Below are 25,404 nucleotides of genomic sequence, written 5' to 3' on the forward strand. Positions count from 1 at the left end.
CTTTCCACTTGAAAAACGACAAAACATTATTCAATCTGAAACCAAACATCGAATTGTTTATAGTATTGCCTTATGGACTGTAGCTTCCTGTTCCTGACACACAGCGGAACCTTTCCACTTCCTTGTTGTACAGACGGAAGAAGTTCCGCGGTGCACACCTTCATTGCCATTGGTTGTTATTTGTTTGCTTCAAACCTGACGGCGGAATAGAGATGTAAAAACATGTAGGTTTTGTACTGCTACCGTGTCAAATAAGACATTCACATTACCCGTAAGTGTCACATTTATCTATAAATGTTCTGTGTTGTAAGTCAGACGTTTTGTTTACCAGACTAAAATGTTTAGTTAGCTCGCTAAGCTTAGCTGAGATTGATTAGCTAGCTGTCCCAGCTAAGGCTAGCTGCACCGGGTAACCACGGTAACCACAGGTAACGTCACCGCGAGCTGCCGTATTGTTTAACAGCTTTGTAAAGACGTTAGTAGCGGAGGACATGTGTTTCTGAGAGACTGTTAAACTCCCACACTGAAAACAACAGTTTAACACGATTAATGGACAGACTGTACGTGCTACTATTTCTGCTCCACTGTTCAGGAAACTGAACACTTTCAGTTTATGACGTAAATATTCATCAGATATGTGTGTTTATATATAAATATATGTTATTGCTTTCTTCTTTACCATCATCGTTTAGCAACTTCTTTCAATCTAATTCTCAAATTCATTCACATAATACCAGACAGGTTAATCATCTTCACCTGGACATGGCCAGTACTCCCTCAGATATTGTGGTGTTCAAATATGGAACACCAAAACACATGTTATCAAGAGCTCGTTATCCTTAGAACAATTATCATCACATTTAATTCATGATGTCTGATTATCTTTTGATATGTTTAGATATATATTTTTGTTCTTCTGTACTGTTTTTTGTATGTATTTTATTGTTTTTATTGGATTGTTTTCCACTGTTTGGTTAGGGTTTTTCTGCACATTTTGTGTACTTCTTGTTGTTGTTTAACTTTTGTTGTATTTTTAAAATTATGTTAGTTTAGATCTTTCTTCCTTTTTTGTTATTGTTTTTTTTCCTCCTGGGGTTGGGGGGAGGTCCTTTGTATAAGCCTGTGGCTTCTTGACCTCTCCTGACACATTTCTTGTTTTTTTTTCATTTACTGGATTTTGTGCAGTTTTATATATGTGCAAATAAATAAATAAATAAAAATAAATAAATAACGTTAATGTTACAAGGTAAAGCGGTGCTCATTTTTAAACTTGCTAACGCAAACTGTTTTGCTTGCATCTATAGACTGCGCCTTCGTCATGGCAACAGAAGTTGAGTTTCTACGGGATCAAGGTAAGGACAAACCAGGGAGGACACACACACTAGCAGCAGGTAGTCATGTCCATCAGAATTGTCCAGCCCAAAGCTGTCTTTAAAATCCGTTCATGGGAAGTTTAGGCCAAGATTGAGAATAATAACAGGGCTGTAAATTCATCATCATTACTATTTGATGTCTACTTTCACGTACACTAAATTGTAAATCATGTTTTAAGTGAATGACAATATAATATATAAATAAATAGACCCACATCAGTATCAGTATGGCTGTTATTCATCAAGAATCTGGGACAGTCTTTTGAATTATGCTGAGACTAGTATGAGACTGTCCTACAGTCCTAAATGAATACTGAAAATGTCATGATTTTGGGGCGCATGACAAACTGATGAAGGGTAATAGTATATCTTATCTTAAACTGATACAAGTTTGGCACAGTGGATGCCACGAATCAGCACACTCAGACAGCACAATATGTGCGTTATCAGGACTGTTGTTCTGCTTTCATTTCATTGTCAAGGTGCTTGTGTGTGCCTGGACCATTTGGCCACAACAATTACGCAATCCAGGACCAATTGTTGATACTGCGGTGCTTATTTGATGTTTTCCAAGATAACAGTTACAAATCCAAGGAATCTCTCATGAATTATGACATTTTTCTGATGAAATGCTTTTACTCCATTGCCTAAAAGTCACTCATTCATGTCCTCTATCTAATTCCCTCTTTTTTTTGAAGTTTTGAATTACTCTAGCAATGCACCAATCCAACTTTTCAGTCCCTATAGTGATAACGATACCTGGGCTTTTGGGTATCAGCTGATACTGAGTACTGATCCAATACCAGTGTTTAATTAATAAGCTGTTTGCCTCACTGTGTGGAAGTGACTGGGATCATTCTTTTTTTGTCTAAAGCAACATCAGGCATGACTTAAACATTGCTTTCATAACTTTGTGAAACAAAATAACAAATAAATATGTATATAAATTATGTTATTTATTATTAAAATAATAAATCGAACACCAGCAACTTGGTTAAAAAATCTTCAAAATTAACAGGAATTGCAATTCAAGTGTAAGCCTTCTTATTGCAGCAACAAATTGGTCAAAACTTAAACAGGAATTAAAATTTCAGTTTATTTTGTATATAGTATATATGTATAAAACTGAATTGAATAGATCGGCCCCATTGTTTACCGATAGCCGATCCAGCTATTTCAGTCAGTATGGGCCCGATATCCAATCCGGTATCGCTGCATCCCCTAAATTACTCTGAACTGTAACTAACCTCGAACCTAAACTGTGACTGCTCTCAGTAAAACTGCTGTAACGTGACTTATGGCGGAACTGGCAGTGTACTTGCCAGCAAACACAGACAACCATTGCTGGATCTGCCCTTGAATTGCTTTGATACTCAACTCCAGATTCAACATGCATTTCTAAGATGTTTGTAATGCTCTTTTTCTGCGTTTTGCTATTGTGCTATGAATAATTGGTGATTGATACTGTTTAAAACTAGGACCCAATTTGTGAAAATTTGCATTTTCAAAATAGCCCAGTTTTGTGGGGAAACTTGCAACGCTGAATAGTAGAGCAACATGAGTGTGTGTGCTTGACTGTGTGTGTTTGTTTTCAGTCCAGAGACTAAATTCTGCCCTCAGCCAGTATCAGTATGGGCACCGCACTCAATCCACATCATCTCAGGTACAAAGACATCTGTAAATCTGTCTATAAACTGACAAAGATTTGACTCATTATTTGGTATCTTCAGTAAACAATTTGTATTTATGTATTTGTCTTTATTAGGAAATTATTCAACAAGATATACCATATATATATATTGGGATTTGATTAATGAAAAGTATTTAGTAGAATTAACTACAATGGAACACCTCATGATGCTAACCTTCAACTCCTGCATCTCTGCTCATCAGGTTGATGAGGCAAGACGGTCCGAGTCTCCTGCACCCTGGATCTCAGACAGAAGGTCAGGCACAGTAAAAGTCTTTCTTGTATGACGCATTCTTGTTCCAAGTCTGAGTTATGAGGACAGCAACTTTCTGTTGATATGAGTGCAATGGAGCAAAGACCTTTTGTTTTTTACACAAGTGACATGATTATTCATCTGTGTTACAGTATAATGGCCCCTCTGGTAGCGGAGTACGATCGGCACATGAATGAAATGACTGAACAGCTGCAAAGATACGAGGTGAAAAAAAACTGAAACGACGAGAAACAAATGTATAAATAGAAGCTCTTGAAATATGCTTAATTAAGTAGCAGAAAGCCCAAAACTTGAGCTGAGTGATCTCTTGATCCGACCCTTCCAAGCATGCTCCTAGATCTGACTTTGTTTTAATGAGTAACATATTTTTTTTGGCTTTGTGTTACTTTTGAAATGTGCAAATGCAGAATTAAATTTCATTACAGGTGTTCTAAAACAGTGATTCTCAAAGTGGGGTCCGTGGCACTCTGTCAGGGGGTCCGCAAAATAATTTGCTATAAATTATAAAATTGTAGTGTATCACTATAAAGTACAAATGATGGGGACCATTTGCACCAGTAAAACAAGCATATTGTGTCCATTAGTTGCACCCACGTTAGCTGTGGGTAATGGTGGCATAAAGGTTAGAGAAGCGAGCTTAAGACCAGAAGGTCGCCGGTTCATTCCCCCTGTATGATGAATCTACCACCACTGAGGGGCTCTTGAGCAATGCACTTAACCCCAACCGCTCCAGTGGAGTTGGTCAGTGACCAGCAGATCAGACTGTGGTCTGATTGTACTGGGCAGCTTCCACGTGTGATTGTGTAACTGTGAATGTGATCAGGGCGTTCCTGAAAAAGAGAGCAGTGCTCTCAGTGAACCTCCCCCTGAATAAATAAAGGTAAAAAAAAAAAATAGAAACTCTGATATGATTGTGACATATATCATATCTGTCACTTCACTCTGGGAGCAACGAACTGTCCCTGCTGCTGATTAGCTTGGCTTATTATTGGTGAGCTAACAGTCCACATCGTCAAGATACCAAAATGCGTCATTTGCCTTCATGTGCTCGTGAAAGTCATGAAGCCGGCCAAGCTAAAGCGACATCTGATTACAAAGCATCCGGAATATCAGGGCAAAACAAAGTGGTGTTAACATGATTCAAATTGAAATGTGTTTCTGTATATCAGGTCTGAAGTATTTAGGTTGAAACGTTTTAGAATACAAATAGTTCCAATGGCATCTAAGAGTACAAATGGTAGTAAGCATTATGCTTAATCGGTGTTACGGTTATGAGGGGGTCCTTGGAAAATGTTCTCCCCTACACAGGGTCCCTGGCCCCAAAAGGTTTGAGAACCCATGTTCTAAAATGTATATGGATGTCTTAACTAATTGATAACACTCAGTGTTGATCTACTTGTTTACATCAACAGGGGCAGATGACAGATGTCAAAGTGAAGTTGGAGAGGGTTGTCAAGGAGAACGAAAGGTAGAAAAATTCCACTGGTGTCAACATATTGAGAGTAGATACACATGAGGAGATCATTAATCACATCAGTCAACATCCACCAAGCTTTCATGTCATGGGACATGTTCTTAGAGAATATCAGATATTAATTGTTTTTCTAACTTTAATTATTATGCATTGAGTTACTATGATTGTATTTGTGTGTCCTACCAAAACTAAGGTAACAGTGAGATAGTAGACGTAGTGGAGTAGTGAGTTACAGTAGATCTTTGTTGATCATCAAGCCATTGTGACCATCTACATTACAGCCATATAAAGTGTGTTTGGTTGACTGTAATTAAAGTTGTGTTCTTTTTTTTTAAATCAAGAACTATCTGCAAAATCATTATTTTTATAAATCACGTTTTTAATATCTACCCCCACCTTTGCCAGGCTGCATGCAGGGCTGAGGGAGTCTGTTGAGAAGCAACTTCATGCCCTGCCGGTGGCTTCAGGATTGGAGGGCAGCTCGCTGGAGGAGGAAGCAGTCATCAGAAACCTCCAAGAGCAGGTCCAGCTGTGTGAACAGGTCTGCATATGTCCATATGTGATGTCTAAACGTATGTAGATTAAGGCCAATTTTTTGTTGCCATTCTACTGGGAGTGAGATGAAAAAAATATGTCTTTAATGTTTTTTATCTCTGTGCATTCACTTGGCGAGATTTGTTCTTTCAAGGTGTGTTAAAAGCATGGTTATGTAACTAAATTAATATAAATAACTGTCATATTTGCTCAAACTTTCATTATACCTTGAAAGTAGTGCATGAGACAGATAATCTGTATAAAAAAAAAACAGGTTATTCTGCCTCGTTTTAGTGCTCATCATGGCATTTGTAAGATTCCACCATGCCCAAAGAAAAACAACCAATCAGAGCCGATGAGTCTCTAATGCAGCTGTCAGTCACTGCTCGTGAACTCCGATCAAACGGTCAAACTAGGCAGCGCTGATCAAATATGAATCAAGATACTGTTACTGTAATGCCTATTTCTCACCTCAAATGTTTTCGGAAACATCTTGTAGTGTACTGTTTAGCTGTAAAATTAGAAAGTTTGTGACCCGGCCGCCATGTTGCATACAGTCAAGCCAAAACCAAGCCCCGCCCGTCGGCCAGAACAAACTTTACTCTTAGTTTTGACCACAAACAACACATTTTGTAGAAAATCAAAATTGTTTGTGTAGTTGTCATATCTAACGCTACATTATAGGCTTTTAATCTCAATATGTGCGATGAAAGGTTAATATGTCTGCGATCAGGAGCACATACTGTACGCAATTTCTTCAGCCATAGCCATCGAAACATGGTGTGCAAACTACAGGTAGCCTACAGATGGGTCTAACAGGATGTAAACATTTCTGTGACCTCTTTTAAATTCTTTGAAGGCTGATGGAAACTGCCCAAGTCGACCGCAGCTTATTGTCACCGCCCCCTGCTGCTGCTGCCGCCTGATCTCGTCTACTTTCTAGGCGAGGCGTAGTTCATCTCAAAGGAGCCTAGTATCTCCAGCTCAGACAAGTATGCTGGGGGTTTAGTCCAATCAGATCGCGGCTCATTTGTAAACAACCACCCAGAGCCTGGGTGGGCCCCACCTACATTAGTTAACCCTTTACTGGTTGTATTTGAGACCTTTTTGATGAGGATTGGTCATTGTTATTGGGTGAAAACAAATATATACCTCCCGCGATTAATGGACTACTCCACTACTTTTTGGGAGTAGTCGATGACTACTAAAATGCAGCAGTCGTGAATGCCCTCTTGGAACTAACTTTTGATTCTGTGTAGTATTAATATAGTTCTATCACATCTAGAAGTTCTTTGAAGTGCCACAGATCTTGCTAAATATAGCTTCAGAGCTAAAAAGCCCACTGTCTAGGATATTATTACTGTATATTTTTCCCAAGAAGGATTATTTTAATTTCTTTGAAACTTTTTTTTAGGAGAAAGTGTTAATATTCATTACATATATGTATAACATTTTTAAAAAGGTGTTCTACATTACTTCCTTCATCATTTAATCATTTTTTGAAAAAGCTAATTTTCATACTTTTCACTGGTTGTAATATTACATTCTCTGGTTTTATTTCATTGGTAGATATTTGTAATATGTTGACTCAGGTAAATCCATGACATGAATTGGGAGGTCTTGGTGAGTTGGTATGGAATTACCCTTAGTACAAAGGTCAAACCTGCTTTACGGTAACTGTCATATTTACATGTTGCGTCTTGTGTATTTTACGTGCGTAGCACCAGAAAACAAGACATAGTGGTTTATTGAGTAGTGGAGTCACACGTCGGAGCTATTAACTGACAACAGCAAGCAACAGCAACAGCTGGTCCTAGTGGCCCTAGACAGCACGGCCCTTTTAATTTAGTGGTGACTCAGTTGTTTGCTGGCAAGATACAACATGAAAATAAGACAATTTTGGAGCAGTTCTCTTTTAGTCTGGCTGTTTTCCACGCTGCTAGTGCCTGTTCTGCACTAATGATATGTCCTGATTCAGTCACTGAATGCACGGAGATGGATGCAACTCGTAGTAAGTGATTTCTTTTTAACATGCATAAATGCGTGCATATTTGTGTGTGTATTTGTTTAGGAGCGGGCGCAGTCCATGGAGCTGTGGCAGACGGCAGCCCAGGAGCTGGACCGACTCCAGCAGACCTACCAGAAGACCATCTCTGACGGACAGATCCACGACACTCAGAGGCAGCAGCTCAAGGTTCAGTATTTTCCACATTGAACATGCAGAGCCAGCACATTATTAGCACAGCAGCCTTTCACCACTAGATGGAGCCATCATTATAGAAATGAGGTTAATTAGAGCAGTTTGGCCTCAGTTAATGCTTCATATAAGCATGAGGTAATTACAACTTTTATTGAGTGCCTCTTTTTTTCCCGTCACAGGATCAGCTTGTTCAGTTCCAGCAGCACACACACAAACTTCAAGTGGCTAATCAGAAACTGGAATCGGTAAGTGATGGTTAATTAAAAGCGTGTTAAGTTATTTGCCTCCTAATTAGCCAGGGGATCGAAATGCTGCGCACTTCTTCGAAATTAACCCTGCTCAAATAATCAATCTTGTAACTAAGTGAATTAGTTTCTAAATCATGCTGATAGTTAGCCGGAACTGTCTTGGTTGTATAATGGACTGTCAGCTCGCTTGGTAATCCTCTAACTACCAGCACATACTGTTAGGCACTAGTCTCTCTCTCTCACACACCTAAAGTCACACATAAATACACTCAAGGTCAAACTGTTTAGGCTCCATTTAGACACTTATCTGACAGGCTCGATGTTGAGTGAGATTAAAGCGTACAGCATATTGTGCATATATTTATTTTACGATTAATCGCATGATTGTCCATAGTTAATCACACATTTTTTTTATCTGTTCAAAATGTGCCTCAAAGGGAGATTTGTCAAGTATTTAATAATCTTATCAACATGGGAGTGGACAAATGCGCTGCTTTATGCAAATGTATGTGTATATTTATTATTGGAAATCGATTTACAACACAAAACAATGACAGATATTGTTCAGAAACCCTCACAGGTACTGCATTTAGCATAAAAGATATGCTCAAATCATAACATGGCAAACTCAAGCCCAACAGGCAACAACAGCTGTCAGTGTGTCAGTGTGTTGACTTGACGACTATAACTTGCCCCAAACTGCATGTGATTATCATAAAGTGGGCATGTCTGTAAAGAGAAGATAAGATAAGATATTCCTTTATTAGTCCCGCAGTGGGGAAAATTTGCAGTGTACAGCAGCAAAGGGGATAGTGCAAAAAAACAAGAAGCATCAGCCAACACAGTAAAAAAAAAAGAGCTAAACAAAGTGTAACAAAATATAAACCATTTAAATAGAAGGAAGTATAAAAATAGGAGTAGTGTATACAGTATTGACAATAAACAGACTATTAAAAAATTGCACAAGTGGAAAATGATATTGCACAATGAGAATGAAATTAAATTCTACCTGAAAATATTGCACAGTATGAATTACACCTTAGTAGTAATAATGATATTGCACAGTCTATATAAGGTATAGTGCAGTTATTGTCAGTATTTGGTGTGTATGTGGTCTACTGGGAGCAGTGCTGGTTGTGGAGTCTGACAGCTGCAGGAAGGAAGGACCTGCGATAGCAAAGGGGAGACTCTTGGGTACCCACAGAACCCATTTTTTATTCACATATCATGAGGTCAGAGGTCAAGGGACCCCTTGAAAACGGCCATGCCAGTTTTTCCTTGCCAAAATTTAGTTTAAGTTTGGAGCGTTATTTAACCTCCTTTGCGACAAACTAGTATTACATGATTGGTACCAATGGATTCCTTAGGTTTTTCTAGTTTTATATGATACCAGTATCTTCGCTGTAGCTTTAAAAGCTTGCTACAAACTAACAATCGCAGGTTGCGTTAATGCGTTATTATAGCTTTAACTTTGTCAGCCCTAATTTATTTACATACAAAGCCATGCTCACACACATAGACATGCGTGCCTGGTGCTTATAGGACACAATGCAGTGTGTGAGGAGAGGGTAATACTATATCCCTCTGATGCATTTTTAATGAGAGGGCAAGCCTTGGGCTTTCCCTTCTCTGACTTCTCACACAAGCAGCCTTTTTTAGTCGCTGTATGTGAGAGAGCGATTGACTTTGTAGCCATGAATGACAGACAGAGTCTCCTCAGGGTTTGGTTGAAAAGGACATAGAAAGTTTTAAGAGATAAGTTTGAGGGGAAAGTTAGTTTTGGGATAAAGGTCAAGGTGTGTACTTGGAGTCATGCCACAGAAATGGCAGTCTTGTCTCTCTTGCCACACACAGACTAACCAGCAGTTCCTGAAGACAATGACGGAGCAGAGCACGGAGATGGAGGAGCTACACTCCCAGCTCAGGTAACGAAATGCATCAGATATTCAAAGTGGCTGCTGCCAGAGGTCTTGCTCTGTGAATGTGCTCTGTGGGGTTACTTTTACCGCTTTGACAACAATTTCCCACATCAGTTGTGGATTTACAAATACCACCAGTAGAAATAATTACTGTAGGAAAATGGGTAGATACAGGATACCCAATTGGTTTGGTGTGAAAGTGTCTCAAGTGTTTCGCTTGGAACTATTGTTCTCTCTCTCTGTCGACCTGGTGTAGGCAAGCAAAGGCTGAGCTGAGGACGGCCACAGCCAAAGTGAATGAGATGACCAAATTGCTGCAGAGTATCCAAGACCAGATGCAGAGACGGGTGAGAGAAGATAAAAAATCCACAGAATAAAAATATATTCCATCCATCCATTATCTGTAACCGTTTATCCTATTCAGGGTGGGGGGGGGGACACCCTGGATAGGTCGTCAGACTATCGCAGGGCTGACACATAGAGACAGACAACCATTCACACTAATCTTCAAAAACATTTTTTTGTTGTATTTGTTGAAATTCTCGACAGCAATCAGTAAATAAAATGCTCTGACTAAAAAAGAAAATCTGGTATCTGCTAGGGGTGGGAAAATAAATGGATTCAGCTATGTATCGCAATTTCTTTTTCTTTTTTTTGATTTTGAAAGTTATTTTTTATTGCCAGAATCAATATATTTACTTAATTTAAGTCTATGCGGACGTAGAAGGAAGTTGCCGCTTTTATTGTTGTAGTCAGAGTAACGTGACGCCATATCTGTTCCGTTTCCGCCAACTAAAACAAACCACAGGCCGCCGCAGCGAGATGAAAATGACAGAGGGTCTGCATTGATAAGACCTGCACCCTCACATTTTAAATCCAAAGTGGTAAACACTACACATACTGTATAGTAAAGTATGGAAACACTTTGGGTTTCACACATTGCCTTGAAAAGCAGAGCTAGACATGATGGCTAAAGCTGCATGCTAACTCTGACTTTCACTGGAAAAGAGTTAGCAACAATGGGCTGGGTTTTTCAGTTGGATATTTTTTTTAATCTAGCGGTACTCTTGCTAGTTTTTCAACATTACCAACCCTAGCTTTAAAGGGGAACACCACTTAAAGGTCACCTATTATGCAAAATGCACTTTTCCATGTCTTTTAAACAGCAATATCTGTCCCCAGTGTGTCTACAGGCCACCATAGTATCATAAAAGACCATCCTCTCTCTTTTTCTCCTCCTCCGTTTGTCCGGAAATGGGTGCAGAAAAAAAATTCGCTTTTTTCCTTGTATCTTGACGTCATTAGGGAAATGCAAGTCACGTGAGGGTTTCCTGGTCGAACCAGAGAGAACCTTCAGTAGCTGACCCCGGCCCACAGCGCGTCACTGTCTCTCCTCCTCAACCTAACTTGAGCAAAGCTCCCTACAGTTAGTCTGCAAGAACCAGCAGAACAGGCTTCATGTACTCCCATCATCTAAATATAACATGTTCATTCACAAAGGCTTTATGTAATTACACTGTTTAAACAGATGATATTTATATATTATATATATTTGATGTCATGCATGTAGCAGAGTACAGGTAGTAAATAGTGACTTGTAAGCAACACAACACATTTCTGTTTCACAGTCAAACTTTATTTGAGTTGACAGATGACAATATTAATTATTCACAGCATTTGTAATCATCCCACCTGTTAGTTAGTTATGTTAACATGGTACAGGAGAAAGTCTTCAGCTCTGGTAAACTATGGTAAGCTAAGCTCCGGTGGTCTGTAGTCATGGTAACACAGAGACAGCTACTACTGTAAATAATATACCATTACTCTGATCTTCCATACATTTATCTTTTAGCAGAAATAATGAACTGACTACTGTTTCACATCTTCTATTTTCCACCCTGATGGTCGCTGTGTTTACACACCGTGTCATAGCGGTAGCATGTAGCTAACCCGTTAGCATGTAGCTACATGCTACCGGGTTAGCTTTGTATCTCCATGTAAACAGAGCCATCTGCTCTCAGCTGTCTGCTCTCAGCAGTCTGCTCTCAGCTGTCTGCTCTCAGCTGTCTGCTCTCCTCTGGGATGATTCTGTCGGTCATTTCTCACAGATGGATCTGTAAAGACAGACGTAAAACAGAGTGTATGTTTACGGTTTACAGAGTTGATGCATGAGGTAAACACTGAGTTAACTAACAGAGCTATAAACAGCATTATTTACCTGAGAGAAACCGTCAGGAAAACCTGGAATCTGGACCGAAGATGTTCATCATGTGTCGTCGATTTCTGATCAGATTCCTCCGGTAACGTGCGCTGGGTGAAGTTTCTGGTTTATAAACTTTAAAGTGGTTTATAAACTTTATTCTAGCTGCTATCTCTCCACTCGTCTCTCTCTCTCTCTCTCTCTCTCTCTCTCTCTCTCCAGAGAGAGAGAGAGAGAGAGAGAGCTTCTCCGGGAGGGAGGGGGAGGGTGACGCTGTTGTTGAGGACGTTTGATTGACAGAAAACGCTGACCAATCAGAGCAGAGTGGGAGGAGACAGAGGCTACAGACACAGAAATCAGCACTTTTGGAAATGGGCTGAAACAGAGGTTATAGAGACATGCTGGAATGCATGATCTGATTGTTTTTTTGAAAAAAAAACTTCAGAGACATGGTTTGGAGGTGTCTGAGACCTATAATAACTAGTTTAAATGGAGTATAATATGTGACCTTTAAATCAATAATTCCAATATGTTACTTCCATGGCCTAGTAAAGTTCAATCAATATTTGTGAACATGAGCTACTCTCTCTCAAAGCCAGAAACCAGAGAAGTGAGTCTCAAACTTGTGATGTCATAGGATATAAAGTCTGGAGCTGCTCCATAGACAATGAATGGGAGAGTGATTTTGTGGACCCACAGAATGTCATTTGTTGTTTTTATACCCAAATTAGCTTTATTCTATTGTAGTGTTCGCAGTTGTGCAACTCGCTTGCAGAACGTTCCCCTGGATGCTCTGTGTCATCTATAACATCTCTCCCTATATATTGTCTATGGAGCAGCTCCACACTTTATACCCTATGACATCACAAACTTGAGTTTTAGCCCTCTAGTTTTTGAATTTGGGAGAGTTGTTCATGTTTACTAATATTTTTGGACTGTCTTAGACCATAGGAATAACATTTATGAATTTTGAAAATGGGCTAGTTCCCCTTTAAGACTGAATATACATTGAATTCGTTCGGAAACAAGTGAAACAGCAGTTGATTTTGTTTCTTAATCAGTTTAACAGTTTGTGATATTTTTCACTTGGCTGTAGTGACCACCGCTTGTCATTATTTTGGATATTTTATAAACAAAATGATTCATCTAGTTAAGAAAAAAACAGTAGATGTGTGTGTATTTAGGAGGAAGATGTGGCAGAGGCTCAGGGTCGAGAGGACGCATCAGACAGACGGCTCCAACAGCTTCAGGCGGCCTTGAGCCAGCTAGAGGCCAGGTGAGCACAAGTAAAACTGATCCTTCATCTGCGATCCCATTTTCAGTTTCTGCACAAGAGTTCCAATCATTTGTGTAATGTATGCACCATTGTGAAACACTGAGATGTAAATTCCGATGAGGTGAGGGAAATTGTATAAAATCATACTAAAATGGTAAGTATTTCAGCATGTTTTACAAATGGGTCACTCGACCCATCACACCACATTCTGTTATTCAAATTGACTTAAATGATATAACAGTAGCCCAACAACTATAACCGATTTCAGAGATAAGAGTTTCTGAGACCCTGGAAGCGGTGCAATGTTTGAATCTTTTGGGAAGCCGTGGAGTTTTACATCAAAATGACAGTACCGCAGAGCCAAGCAGCAGTTTCGTGTCTTTTCCCCTGTTGCTGGCACTCACTTCTTTTTCTCCATTGCCAGACTAAAAGCTGCATCTCAGGAGGCTGAGGCAGTTCGCAGAGATCAACCTGTGTGGGAGAGAAAGGTGGGGGAACTCCAGGCACGTTGTACCACCCTAGAAGAGGAGAAGTATGAGGCCCTGGCTAAAGTCCGAGAGAGTGTCCAGGTGGCCGAGGAGGCTGCATTGCAGAAGGACCAGGTGACTGCAGTCTTTTTCTCTTTTCCTTTTTGTCCAGTGTCCGAAATGAACTTTTTGACTCACCAGCCAAGGGCACTGTTAGATGAAAAAATCCATCAGCCAAGCATGCTTTTTACCAGCCAAAATAATGAATTGCCTTTTTGTGTCACATATACATTTGTTTTAGTACATTTCATTGAGATAATGTAAGGGATAATGTACAGCAAGCCGGTCATTGTTGTAAAAGAAACCCCCGACAGGGCGATGCCGCACCCCGACACGCAGCGAAGGAGTCCCTCATTGCCCTGAAGGGGTTTCTTTAACAACAATGATCCCGCTATCTGTACATTATCCAGCTTACACGGCTACTTACTAAAGAATTCAATAATTTGACACAAAAACGGTCTGCCAGAATCTAAGATCAGAACTGCGCCCATAGCAACGGTCTGTTATACATAGCAACGGTCTGCTATAAAGAAATAACAGACCTTAGAACGAGTATTCAACAAAGCCGTGTAATAAATACTTAGAGAAGAGGCCAGAGCAAAATAATCTAGATATATTGATGGTTAATCTATTCAAACCTGAATACTAGGCTTTGGCAGTATCTATTTGGTCATACCTTTCTGACATTTCACCAGGTATAGGCTATTAAAACAATAAATCCCATGTACTTCAACATGCACTCCTTTATTACTGTTTGCATACTGCTTTTTGTTAGGAAGTTAAACAGGTCATAATTACCTCTCTATCATCTATTTCATATTGCTGTGAAAACGTGTCCTTCAAAAAACTGTATTCATTCAAGTCTCTCGCCAAAATTACATTTTACAAGATAACATTTGAACACATGATATCTCGGGCCTCTCTGCCTCAGTTGTCCTGGCTGGACCCACGGTGTTGGGATGACGGGATGACAGACCGCCGTGAGTCTCGAGCCCTAATGGTAGAAAAATGAGTACTGTCAGGTTTTCCGAATTTTGGCATTGACTTGGTAACGAAGTAACGTTATCAGTTCAAAGGAGTGCTCCTGTGAATGTCAGCAAAAGTGGTAGAGACTCTCAGTGCAACCGAGTATAGTTTTTTATTACATGACTGTGTGGCGGATAGCCATCCGAGATTTACTCGCCAAACGGAAAATCTACCCCCATTTGGCGCTTGGCGGGTGTTAATTTCGGACCATTCTTCTGCCTCTATTTTTTGTCTTTTTCACTGGCCGAGCCGTCCCCTCAATCTTTTGAGCTGCGAGATCCTCTGACAATCGATCCTTTGTGTCCACATCCCTTCAGCACTTTCAGAACTTTGCCCACTGAGATGTGCAGCTGTGTCTGTCTTCACCCTCTCCCTTCAGGCCCTGTTAAGAGAGAAACAGAAGACAGAGGAGCTGGAGAAGACAAAGGAGGCCATCAAACAGTTAATCCAGGATGCTGCAGTCCGCACAAGAAAAGAGGTTTGGAGTAACTGAATGGCTCTTTGAACAAGAACTGCCGGTTTCTTCTAGACGTTGATATAGTACTGAAACTCCATGAAATAATGTCAGCTGTCTGGAATTGGCTTATTCTACTAAATACATTCCATGTAATTTGCTCTGTGTGTGACTAGAATCTTCTTTTAACATACCGAATGTATCCCATCATTGCTTAAAAGCACCGGATGATGTCAAGATAGTTGGTGCCAACTCTATACTTAAGTTCTCAAAGAAATTAATATCTGTAAAAACTACAGAAACCACAGAATTTTAGATTTATAATTAGCCTTACATGGAGGCACAACCTCTAACTGCACTGATGTGCTAAGCCAAAAGCAAAGCACTGCTCTTTTCCCCTGCCTAACCTCAGTTGGGGACATGGTGATTAAAGCTCAATTAATTGGTCTTCTTCATCAAGCCCTTAAACTGTTTAATCCTGTTAATGCCGTCTAGTAAGACTGAGGCAATGGCTGTCATCTTAGTCTCTGGCTGGCCTTCAACGAATGATGTTATTTTATTTTGGAGAGTAACTGTTGATGTGTTTGACTTTCTGTAAATTAGAGAACTTCCCTCGCAATTGCCTTTTTACCTTCCAGGACTTTTGTGGAGGTTAAACATTGCAGCCAACGTGAGGCAGTTTTTTCACCTTTTCCTTCTTTCCCCCTCATCTTCACTTGAAGGGTTTAGATAAGCATGTGTAATGAAGAATTAATCCCCAAACTGCTTACATTGGTGGTCAGACCTCAGATTTACCTGAGGATGTAAAGCAGCAGTGGATAGAACTGGAGCAAATATGATTTAAAAAAAAGTTATTTTTATAAAACGGTCACTATATCCTGACAGTTGTGAATGAGACAGGTAATTTGAAAAAAATGTGTGTCTGTGTCCTCCGGTGCTCCGAATGGCAATTGCAAGATTTCACAGACCGGAGGAAAACAACCAATCAGAGCCGAACTGGAGCCTTGCCGTCTCTGAGCAGCTGTCAATCACTCGCTAACTCCGATCAAACAGTCAAACTAGGCAGCGCTGATTCAAATTTGAATCAATATTCTGTTACTGTAACGCCTCATCCACACTGGGAACATCAGGAGCGTGTGGCGCTCAGAACACTGGATTTACAATATGCTGAAAGGATATTATGGATTTTTTGCCCAATGATGCCAAAAATATTCTGCCTCCAGCCACTTCAAACCTGCAGTAGGCAGAATGTTTTTGGCATCATCAGCATATTGTAAGTCAAGTGTTCTGAGAGTAAACTAGACTTCTGCTCCTCCTCATGGTTCTGTTTTCAGGCTTTAAAAAATCTAGCTTGTGACGGGAGACTTTGGCCAATCACAGGTCATTCCAGAGAGAGAGCGTTCCTATTGGCTGTTCATTCAACAGAGACGGCTGTCAATCACTCGTGAGCTCCGATGAAAAGGTCAAACTAAGGAGCGCTGATCAAATATGAATCAATATTCTCTAACTGTAATGCCTATTTCTCACCTAAAGAATTTTCAGAAACATCTTGTAGTGTACTGTTTAGCTGTAAAATGCTGGTGCTTGGTATTTCCTCAACTTTTTTTCTTTTCTTTTTTTCTTTCCTTTGTTTTTTATTTATCAGTATTATTTTGTGTGCCCTCTTTGTAAAGCATTTAGGGGTTTCTTGAAAGGCGCTATATATGTCCAATTTATTATTATTATTATTATTATTATTATTATTATTATTAACTGATCTCAACATGGCGGCCGGGTCACAAACTTGTTGGATTCCTTAGGTTGTCTAGTTTCATATGATATCTACAACTTCACTCTACCTCTTAAACTGACAGCCTCTGATAGACAGTAAAGTTGGTCGGGATCGCCCGCGGGTCTCAGAGGGTTAAGGTACATTTTGAACAAAAAAATGTGATTAATTTGCGACTAATCGCGATTAGCTAAGGACAATCATGCAATTAATCACAATTAAATATTTTAATGGACTGACGGCCATAAATACATTACAATGTTATTTGCATCTTGACCTTTCTTTTTTAATTTTTTTAATTTGTATTATTTACTTTTATATCACAGACTATTTCAAAATCCATCTATCACTTTTTCACACATTATTGTCACTTCCTTCATCAGTCTGCTGCTTCTATTGCCCAAAATCGTTGGTATTAAAGGCACATGCTTGCTTAACACATTGGAAAACCTTATTCCTAAAAAGAAGGTCCACACAGCAAAATCCTCACAGCCTCAGTGGTGTTAATTTTCAGATGATTATTATAATTTGGACGTGCTGCCCAAAAGTCAAAATATGCACAGTCAAAGCAAGAGTCCTAATATGGTACTCACATACTGTATGTTTCGACTTAATCTTTGAACTTATGCTGCTGAGTTAAGTTGCCAACTCAAGTACCTTCTTTTTTGTCCAATAAAAGTTAGTGTATCTAACAGATTGCAAAGTGATTGCATTACCCAGATCCCAGTAGTCATTGCGCATTTTGGAACTGTGACTTTATTTTTAACAGGTGGATAATGTGCGCAAGCAGTGCAACGTTCAAATCCACCGTATGGCCGAGGAGCTGTCTGCACTGCAGCTGGTAAGACCCTGGCCCGTTCAACGTTACATTAAATCCTTTTTTTCAGTCTTCACCTGTCTGCTCATGTGTCTTTTTTTCATTCTGACTCTCCTTGTTCTCTCTTTCCACCTCTCTCTAGGAGTGTGCCGATAAAGAGTCTCAGATTGAAAGGTCCCAGCGAGAGAGAAGAGCTGTAGAGGAGGAGCTGGAGAAGGTATCTATGACAGTATCAGTGAAACACATGAAAGAAGCTGCTAAAGCTAGCTCCAGAGTTCTGATAGTGTTTGATTATAATTGTTATTATAATTGTTTTTCTTTTAGGTGTATAAGGAGGGCAGGGCAGAGCCCGAGTTCAGGAAGATTGATGCCCTTCACCAGAGGTGTCTAGACGCAGAGAGGATGAAGGAAGACATGAGCCTCACTCTGCAAAGCACACAGAACAAACTGAAAAAGATGGAGATGGAGTAAGTGTAACTTAGCCTTGTAGGATTAATCTTCACTAGTTTTGAACTCAACACATTCTTGGCAGGATCGCATCCTGGAGCACTCACAACAGCAGTGGGTGGTACCCATGTGGCTCCATCTGCTGCCAATAATGATAGTTGTATAAAAATAACGTTTTGTCCTTTTCTTCGTCTATCTCGCCCCTTCCTTTCTTGATCCATCCGTCCGTGTATAGCTACAGCGAGGAGCTGTCCCGGTGCCAGGAGGAAGTGCGGCGGCTGCAGGGCTCTCTTGCCACAGCCCGGGACGACTGTGTCGGCATCAGCGAGGAGCGACTCCAGCTGCAACAGGAGAACTTGCAGCTCCGCAGGGAGATGGATGAGCTGCGCAAGGCTACCCTGTTGGTCCAAAAGAAGACCAAACAACAGGTAACCTAATGATGGATAGAAAAGGAAGGAAATTAAGGAATAGGGACTCTACAAAAAGCTCGAGGAAAGACAAGTTTAAACATGAGTCAAGTTGGATGTTGGTGGTAAATGAAGAAAGGGAAGGAAGTGGCTCTGCAGGGCAATAGTATAAAAGAGTGCTGGCCCATTAGAACGATGAACAGGAAGGAAGGAAGACGAAAGGATGGCTTCCCTAGGTAGATTGAAAATAAGGGGGTTTTTGAGCAGTTTCTGGAACAAGTGCTCAACATCCAATCGCCGACGAATGCAATTCTTGCAGAACTCTCAAAATGTCAAAAAGTTTTGTTACCATATCACAGCATGGCTTTTTCTATTGTGTTCATCAAGGTGGTATTTTGTAGGCATTTTTGATCATCAATATCAATTCTCGAGTGGTAAAAAATTGTTAAATTTAGCACCAAATCTTTGTAACAAAACATATCAACCCAAAAATTGCTGCAGCAACTTATGAGACACAAGTGAGCATGGGAATGGCCATCATATACTTCTATCATAAGGTTCTTGGCCCTTATACACTTCCAACATTTATTTTAATTAATTAATCAATTATTTTTTTATTTCTGATTTATGACTAGAACTTGTTACGCAGTTCTGAGCTACATCTCAAATAGTCTTCAGCTTCCCAGCTTTCAGATTATGTTCACTACTTCTATGTGACATCTACTGCTGAACTGCCATCTCTCCCTAAAGACCCCCTGCACCCCCCTAAAAAAGACAAAGATGGGTCTATGAAAAACTGAGGGGAGTGGAAAAGGTTAATGCAACTTGATAACTTTTTTTTATAACTTCCATTAGACCATCCCTGCCAAGCAAATGCCCACATCTTTCAAATCTCCACACCTTCAGTTTGTTACTCAGCCTTTCTGGTATAAATGTGCTGTCTCCCAAGCTAAGATAACCCTGATGACTTTGTCGGGATTATGTTCTCAGACTCTAGAAAGCTCCCTCTACAGCCAAAAGATGAAATTATACAACTATTTGTTCACGCTCAGTAGCAGTACTCACGACAAGGGAACTAATCATTATGTTTAATGTCAGCGTAGTGCCCCTTTAAGAAGAGTGAGAGAATAGATGTATTTTTGTTCAGCCTGTTGATCTGAAGTGTTTGCCAAACAACCATTTGAACAGTTGGCACTGCTCCTGGAAAAGGGGGTGATGGGTTAAGTTAAGAACAGACAAAGACAGATAATATAATGCATGATTCACACACAAGTCATGCTACATAGTGATAAGTGCTAATATTATCGAATAATAACATAAATATCATTCATTACCAGCCGCGACAGTGACGCTGGTATTGTTGTCACCGTGTGAGTCATCATGGCAAAATGATTGTGCCTCCCTCCCCCCCAACTTTGTGCCCCCACTTAACGCCCCTGGACCAATTTGGCATCACAAAACTGGTGTCTTGGGTGTGTTGTTCAGATCAAAACAAAGGCAGAGTTTGAAGATGGGTGTGGTACAAGCAAGGGCGCTGGAAAAAGGGGGTAAGGAAGTTGGGAAGAGGTCATTGGGCCCCCCTACTTTATGCCCCTGGTTCGATTTGGTGTCGCAGCTGGGGTGATCCCATCGCAAGATAGTCTGGTTTTGATTAGTTTTGACAAGATGGGGCTTGTGAATCTTCTTCATCTATATACAGTAAATTATTTTTGGACCGGCTAGGTGACCTTATATCATCCCACCTCACTCTGCCGCCCTCCCCCCAGCTGTCACAGATGGAGCAGGAGTACAGCATGAAGGAGCAGGGACTCGGGGCACGCGTGGAGGAGCTGGAGGAAAGCAGCCGAAGCTCCAGTGTTGATCTGACGCGCCTCCTTACAGCACAGCAGAAATGTACCCAGCGCTGGAAAGATGAGGCCAAGAACCTTGTTCAGGCTTTTGAGACTAAAATCACAGGCCTCAAGTAAGAACTTGTGAAGGTAGATTTAACATTTCTAAAGAAAGGAAAGAGGATACAAAACACGCACTGAGAAATGTGATTCGGGACTAAAAGGTTGCTGGTTTAAATCCTTAGAGGACCTATTATGCTTTTGAGCTTTTTCCCTTTCCTTTGGTGTGTTATATAGTTTTTTGTGCATATAAAAGGTCCGCAACGTTACAAAGCCCAAAGTTATCATCCCCCACAGAAGCACTGCTCTTGAACTGCCTGAAACGCCTTGCTTGAAGTCCCGCATTTTCTTCCCTAACATGATGATATCACCAAGTAACACATTTGCATGATACCTGACTAGCAGCTAATTTGGCTAATTACATCCTCATGTCTTTTCCTAACAACTTTTCCGTGACCTCGATGGAAGACGTCATGAGGTCAAGGAAAGAATTTGTAAGGAGACGGCTCAGAGACGGCAAGGCTCCAGCTCGGCTCTGATTGGTTGTTTTCCTTCGGACACGTTGAAATCTCGCAAATGCCGCTAGGAGCACCGGAGGACACAGACGCACATGATTTTTTTTCAGATTACCTGTCTCATGCACCACTGTCAGGATATAGTGACCGTTTTATAAAAATAACTGCTCCAATTCTACCCACTGCTGCCTTAGTGTTCAAAAATCGCTTTGCTTTTCTCATACCGGCTGTGCTGCAGCACCTCTTTTCACCCTCTGTCTGAAACACTCTGTTTGAGCACCAGCAGTGTTTCTGTGGGGGAGAGTAACTTCTTTTGGTTTGGACTTTGTAACTTTCCAGACCTTTTACATGAACAAAAAACTATATAACACACTAAAGGAAAGGGGGAAAAAGCACAAACGCATAATAGCTCTCCTTCAAATGTTGTAGCCACAAGGAATTGTGGGACGGCATTATCTCCTTTCCTTTCATAAAGGATGGTCCACTGTATCCCATGCTAAAGAAGATGAGAAAGGAAGCATTGAAGCATTTTCCCTTATCATTTAGAAACTTTTCAAACAGCTCTTATCAACGGCTGCTTCTTAGATACTTCTGGGTCATTTCACTCAGTTAGGAACCTTACCAAGCAAAAAATACTTTTCGACCGCAGCCCTAGTTAGAGCGAGGCTGGAGCAGAGTCTGAAGAGTTTGGTTCAGTTGATCAATCACTACAGAGTGGGCCAGCTGACCAATCAGAGCAGACTGGGCTTTTCACCAGGGGGCAGGAGCTCAGATAGAGGGTGAAAAGAGGTGCTGCAGCACAGCCGGTATGAGAAAAGCAAAGTCTTTTTTAATCATTAAAGCATGTAAACATGTTCTAGTAGAAACCCAAAATACAAGTATGCACCTGAAAATGAGCATAATAGGTCCTCTCTAAAATAGAAAGGGATAATAAATGGAAAAAAAAACCTTACTCTAACAACATCTGCCAGTGTGACTTTGCGGGGTGTTTACCTTGAAGCAATGTTGTGCTCAAAAAGAGCAGGCAGGCTGAGCAAACGTTTTCTGGTCAAATAATCCCTGCAAAGTGAAGTGTATAATGAACCAGTCTAATGGAAACTAGTGGGTAACTGAAAGACTGCGACAACAACACTGTTCTGATCCCCAATATGTTTAAAATAACATTTAATACAGAAAGTGCAATGCAATACTTTCTTCTGATACTGCCAAAGGACTGATGTTTTTATTGTATCAGTTTTATCACAAATACTGGATCAAAGAATAAACAACAGCTGAAGTGGAGCAACAAAGATTTTGATCACAGTTGAAACAAAAATTGAGTTACCACTTGAAGTTGTTTTGCCCTCAGCGACAGCTGTACTACACTGAGATGTATTGGATATATTGAACACGTTGAAACACTCGAAAATAAAGCTTTATAGATGTTTTGTCTCAGTGAGAAGTGGCTTATCTCTTTTTCTTTTTCTTTCTATTTTAGGGCAGAGCTGAATCGGCAGAAGCAGCGTTCACACGAGCTGGAGATGCAGCTTGAAACTGACCATAATGCTGTTGCTGAGGTTTGTGTAACACACACATGCACACACAACCCTGCAGCTTGATTTCCAGTACAATAGAGTGCTGCTGGGATGACGTATTTTTGTAGGCCAACCAGGAAGTTAGCATCGCCATGGCTTCCCTCGACAACAAGCCAATGGGTTTTTTTTCTATTGGATGTTGGATTATTGCAGAAAATAAGCTAATCGGCAGAAGTAAAAAGCTAACGTTAGGCTATAAACAAACTACACCCCGGCCGCATGAACGCGAGTAAACAACGAGGCTGTAAAGGCGAACATGTCGTTTGTAGTGACATCTTGTTGTCTCATTTAGCCAGTTAACATCCGCCTTTTTTACGACACATAAAAGCTTCAAAATTCAGGAGTGAGATATTTACTGATGTATTTTATATCGTAGAACAAAACATTAAAATCTCTTAAAGCAGCAGTAAGCGAGATTGGAGCTAATTTTAAAAAGTTATTTTTTATAAAACGGTCACTATATCCTGACAGTAGTGCATGAGACGGATAATTTGAAAAAAATCATGTGCCTCTGGTGTCCTCCGGTGCTCCTAATGGCATCTGCAAGATTTCACAGACTGGAGGAAAACAACCAATCAGAGCTGATCTGGAGTCTGCCGTCCAGCTGCCGTCTATGAGAGCCGGCTGACAAACTGTCAAACTAGGCAGCGCTGATCAAATATGAATCAATATTCTATTACTGTAATGCCTATTTCTCACCTCAAATGTTTTCAGAAACATCTTGTAGTGTACTGTTTCGCTGTAAAATGAGAACGTTTGTGACCCGGCAGCCATGTTGAGATCTGTCGAGGAAATACCAAGCATGGCCCACCATCCGGGCACAGCCAATAGGAACGCTCTCTCTGAAATGACCTGTGATTGGCCAAAGTCTCCCGTAACGGGCTAGATTTTTCTAAAGCCTGAAAACAGAGCCATGAGGAGGTGCAGAAGTCTAGTTTTCTCTCAGAACACTTGAATTACAATATGCTGAAAGGATGGAATTTTTGCCCAATGATGCCAAACAATATCTGCCTACTGAAGCTTTAAGCATATTTACCACAGACCTTATTTCAGGCATCTAACTAAAAACCCATTCACAAAAAACATTGACTTTGTGACGAGGGAACCAGAACTGCTAATATGCTACGCATTTACAGGTTTTAGGACTCATTCCTGCACGACTCAATAGAGTTTAGGGTAAAAGGGAGATGAAGCGGTGGAAAAATTCTGTTGTTATAAGAGGAAATGTAAGATGTTCTCCCTGCACTGTTGGACACCATCTTCTACCTGAGGGGAGGAGCTGCCCTTTGCTGTTCAGGCCTGTTCAGCTGCTGTTAGCCTCTGCAAATGTCAGGCCTCCTCTGTTACAGTGCGCTCAGAAAAACAGATACAAAAAGGCAAGAAGCAGGAGGCTTTTCACTAGAAACCTGCAACATTAGCGTCAGAAGTGCCAAGCAGCGTTACAAAGAAAGTTGGGGAAAGTTTAAATTCATGCAGTCCATCCTATGGACTTCAACAGAATAATAAACTGTCATACATTTACCGCATAAGTGTAAAATAATACATATATATGGGTGAAATAATGCTGATGAGAATGATCGGAGCTGGCACACACGGACTGTGGATCTGGTGCTCGGTCTTAGGTTCAGAGAATGTGCGTCGATGAACTAGAACAAGTTTGATAATATTTATATGAGGATTCACTCAACAATTTCTGCCTATTTATAAATGCAGAGCATACATCCACTAACAACAGCCTCAAAAAGGTATGTCTATGGTAATGATTAGTGATATTCACACCATACTGTATGCTCCTTGGTACTCTGGTGTGCTGTGAAAACAAGGGCTTTGACATAGAGACTTTTATGTGTTTGACTTCATGTAACTAATTGGTATGTGTGTGTTTGTGCAGTATGAGAGGCAGCTAGCAGAGTATCAGGAGAAGGCGAGTCGTCTCCAGAGACGACTGACACAAGCTGAACAAAAGGCAACTACTGCTACACAACAGGTATGGGTACTCTTACATGGAGAGATATGTATATTTCCAGTTTCCTTGTTATCTCATTGAATACTGTCATTATTATTTATCTGTTATGCTATATGTTTTGGATTTTTTTTAACAGCTGAGTATGTTGGCATCACAGCGAAGGAAAACAGCCATGGTTGATCCAGAGACTCTATAACAGCGACTGTCATCGTGCCACTGGATGAATAATGTAGCCATGTTGCTCTATTTTGTTTACATCAACATTTTGGCCAAAGGAATAAGACAACAATGGTGTTGTCAGTGCTCCGGTGATTAAATGGCAACAATGTTCTAATTTTATGCACTAATGTACTAAATTTGGTCGAATTGTATTTATAAGGATGTGTCTGATGTTTAGACTGCAAAATAAACACTTTCAAAATACACCCTGGTCTTTGTTGTTGTGTTTGTATAGGAATATGGTTTAATGGTAATTCAATGCTTTGAGTTCTAAATATCTGCTTCTTTACATTTCAAACTGCCTTCTGTTGTAAGTGCGCAAAAAAACCCTAGTGGGTTACCTGGGCTCGATTCTAGAAGGGAGCCCCCAAACTGAGAATCAAATGAGACCAATCAATGCCTAACTGTTTGCTGGCTCCCTTCTAGCCACTAGAATAGAATAGAAAGCTTTATTGTCATTTTATTAAATACAATGAGATTCACAGTTGCCACTTCTGGTCAGTGCTTTAAAACAAATACTTACAAGACTAAACGAGGCAGATAAAACAACAGGTAAAACACACACAGTTATAAAGCAAATAAAACAGGTAAAGTACATGTAATAAAT

General features: G+C 40.3%; 1 protein-coding gene across 7 annotated transcripts; it reads left to right on the top strand.

Moving 5' to 3' along the window:
- Positions 1-129: 129 nt before the first annotated feature.
- sclt1 (sodium channel and clathrin linker 1) lies at positions 130-24,999 on the top strand. Of its 7 annotated transcripts, none has more exons than XR_012593202.1 (22): positions 130-271; positions 1,305-1,352; positions 2,969-3,036; positions 3,267-3,319; positions 3,469-3,541; positions 4,750-4,805; positions 5,217-5,352; positions 7,417-7,539; positions 7,725-7,790; positions 9,648-9,718; positions 9,969-10,059; positions 13,097-13,188; positions 13,613-13,790; positions 15,121-15,219; positions 17,733-17,804; positions 17,923-17,997; positions 18,105-18,247; positions 18,463-18,655; positions 20,401-20,597; positions 22,516-22,972; positions 23,020-23,366; positions 23,437-24,599. XR_012593202.1 is itself a non-coding variant. In XM_074628789.1 (22 exons), the coding sequence occupies exons 2-22, from the start codon at positions 1,319-1,321 to the stop codon at positions 24,772-24,774; spliced, it is 2,094 nt and encodes a 697-aa protein (XP_074484890.1). In that variant the 5' UTR covers positions 130-271; positions 1,305-1,318; the 3' UTR covers positions 24,775-24,999. The 7 variants fall into 7 exon arrangements, 4 of the variants coding, with proteins under 4 accessions (XP_074484890.1, XP_074484891.1, XP_074484893.1 ...); XR_012593201.1 differs by having other exon boundaries at positions 23,028-23,366; XR_012593203.1 differs by having other exon boundaries at positions 22,516-22,955.
- The last annotated feature ends 405 nt before the right edge of the window (positions 25,000-25,404 follow it).

Source organism: Sebastes fasciatus, chromosome 3 (genome assembly GCF_043250625.1).
Source record: "Sebastes fasciatus isolate fSebFas1 chromosome 3, fSebFas1.pri, whole genome shotgun sequence".
Lineage (NCBI taxonomy): Eukaryota > Metazoa > Chordata > Actinopteri > Perciformes > Sebastidae > Sebastes > Sebastes fasciatus.

Coding starts and splice junctions, on each gene's coding strand:
- sclt1 (XM_074628789.1), top strand. CDS start 1,319: ATGGCAACAGAAGTTGAGTTTCTACGGGATCAAGGTAAGGACAAACCA. Junction 1,392..2,968: donor GACACACACACTAGCAGCAG/GTAGTCATGTCC, acceptor GTTTGTTTTCAG/TCCAGAGACTAAATTCTGCC. Junction 3,037..3,266: donor CTCAATCCACATCATCTCAG/GTACAAAGACAT, acceptor TCTGCTCATCAG/GTTGATGAGGCAAGACGGTC.